The sequence below is a fragment of the Erinaceus europaeus genome, chromosome 17 (assembly GCF_950295315.1).
Source record: "Erinaceus europaeus chromosome 17, mEriEur2.1, whole genome shotgun sequence".
Taxonomy (NCBI): Eukaryota; Metazoa; Chordata; class Mammalia; order Eulipotyphla; family Erinaceidae; genus Erinaceus; species Erinaceus europaeus.
Window position 1 is genome coordinate 66,346,873 of NC_080178.1, and position 2,182 is coordinate 66,349,054.

Below are 2,182 nucleotides of genomic sequence, written 5' to 3' on the forward strand. Positions count from 1 at the left end.
GTCTATGTATCTCTCCCCCTCTCTGTCTGCCCCTCATCTCTCCATTTCTGTCTGACCTATATAACAACAAAGACATCAATAACAACAATAATAACTACAACAACAATAAAAAAACAATAAGGGCAACAAAAACGGAAAATAAATATTTAAAAAAATAGAAAAGAAAAATGAGAACTTTAGCATAAGCATATGGGTTTCTATGTATGAGTTCTTAAGTATTTCACAATTTTTTCATAATATCCTTCAATTTGTCATAACAGAAATTTAAATATATTTTAGAAGTAGGTACTTTAGAGATAAAAATTTACCATAACAATGTTGTTGTTCTAAATCCAATTCAAATCTCTGTAGACAGAGTTCTTAATGATCAGGAAGATTTGGGGGAAAAAAACATTTTTAGGACATGGTCACGAATTTGTTTGGTCTTCACACCATAGACAATAGGGTTGAGAAAAGGTGGCACTAACAGGTACAGGTTGGAAAGGAGGATGTGGACATACGGTGGGATATGAGAACCAAACCTGTGTGTGAAGAAAGAGAAGAAGGCAAGGAGGTAGAACTGAAGGAAGACACAAATGTGGGCGATGCACGTATTAAAGGCCTTGAGACGTGCCTCCTTCTGAGGTAACTGAAAGACGGTGATAAAAATGCGAACATAAGATAAAGTAATAAAGATGATGTCAAAGCCTAAGATGGTGAAAGCAACAAAGAGACCATAGATCTTGTTGATCCTTATGTCTTCAATAGCCAGCTTCACAATGGCCATATGTTCACAGTAAGAGTGGGAGACCACTGTGGTTCTGTAGAGTTTAAGACGACATTTAATTAGTATCAGACACGGTGCTACAAGAATGGCAGCCCTGAGCGTCACTCCAACTCCAATGCGAGTCACCAGTTGTTGGGAGAAAACAGTGGCATGTCTCAGAGGGTCACAGATGGCTACATAGCGATCTAGGGCCATTGCCAACAGGACACCTGATTCAATGGCCTGGAATGAGTGAATAAGCCACATTTGGAGAAGGCAGGCATCAAAAGAAATCTCTGGCAGATGGAACCAAAAGATGCCTAACATTTTGGGAAGAATGCAGGTGCTGAGTGCAATGTCTGTGGCTCCCAACAGGGCCAAAAATATGTACATGGGTTTATGGAGGCTGTTTTCAGACCTGATTATTAGTAAGAGCAGAGAATTCCCAAACACAGCCATGACGTACATGACAGAGAAAGGGATTCCAATCCAGCACTGCACTGACTCCAGACCAGGAATGCCAATGAGAGTCAGCACAGGAGGCCTGAAGACGGACCCATTGAACATGAGCATGGTGACTTGTTCTGTCAGATTCAGGAGTAGTTCAGCTGCTTCATCTTCTGTGACTTGGCAAGCCTTGGTCTATTATAAACAATCAATTAATTTAGCATGATATAAGTTTGTTATAATATTAGTAAAAATATCTTATGTTTTCTTATTCACCATAAGATATTGCAATATTTTGTAATCTTATTGAAACGTATTTAAAATTTTTAACTTTTAGGTGTACTCTGTGAATTTTGAACTTTAGTATAATGTGATATAGTTACACTGCATTTTTAGTTACCACCACTTTATTTTCTATATTTATAATTTTAAATGGGAATAATTAAGTTCTAGAATGTTAGAAATAATCTTTACGATATGTTGTCTGTTTTCAGAATGCTGTGCTTTACCTATCTAACATATTTAGATTCTGCTAGCATTTTTACTAATAAACAAATTTGTTCTGTTTTCCATTTCTCACCCCATAGTAAAACTAAATTTTATTTTCATGAGTTTTTCTGCTTTAAATTATACAGTAATAACATATAATATTTCATTTTCTGACCTATTTCACTAAGTTAGTGACCTATTTACCCTTAAGTTAGTTCTTGTTGTTAATAACATATAATATTATATGTTATTAACATATAATATTATTATAACATTAGTTAGTTCTTAAGTTAATAACATATAATATTTCATTTTCTGACCTATTTACCCTTAAGTTAGTTCTTGTTGTCACAGATGACAGAATTTCCTTTTTTCTCTTGGCTTAGTCATTCTATTCTGATATCATTTCAATCAACAGAAAAATAAAGATATTGAAGAAAGCTAACAGATTGATAATAGGAAAAAAATCCCATAATCCCTTTTTCTATAATATACCTCAAA

The 2,182-nt window shown here is 34.6% G+C and overlaps 1 protein-coding gene across 1 annotated transcript; it reads right to left on the bottom strand.

Annotated features, from left to right (window-relative positions):
• Positions 1 to 367: 367 nt before the first annotated feature.
• Positions 368 to 1,318, bottom strand: LOC103122870 (olfactory receptor 52A5-like). The gene has a single exon (XM_007533488.2). The coding sequence runs from the start codon at positions 1,316 to 1,318 to the stop codon at positions 368 to 370; it is 951 nt and encodes a 316-aa protein (XP_007533550.2).
• Between the last annotated feature and the right edge of the window lie 864 nt (positions 1,319 to 2,182).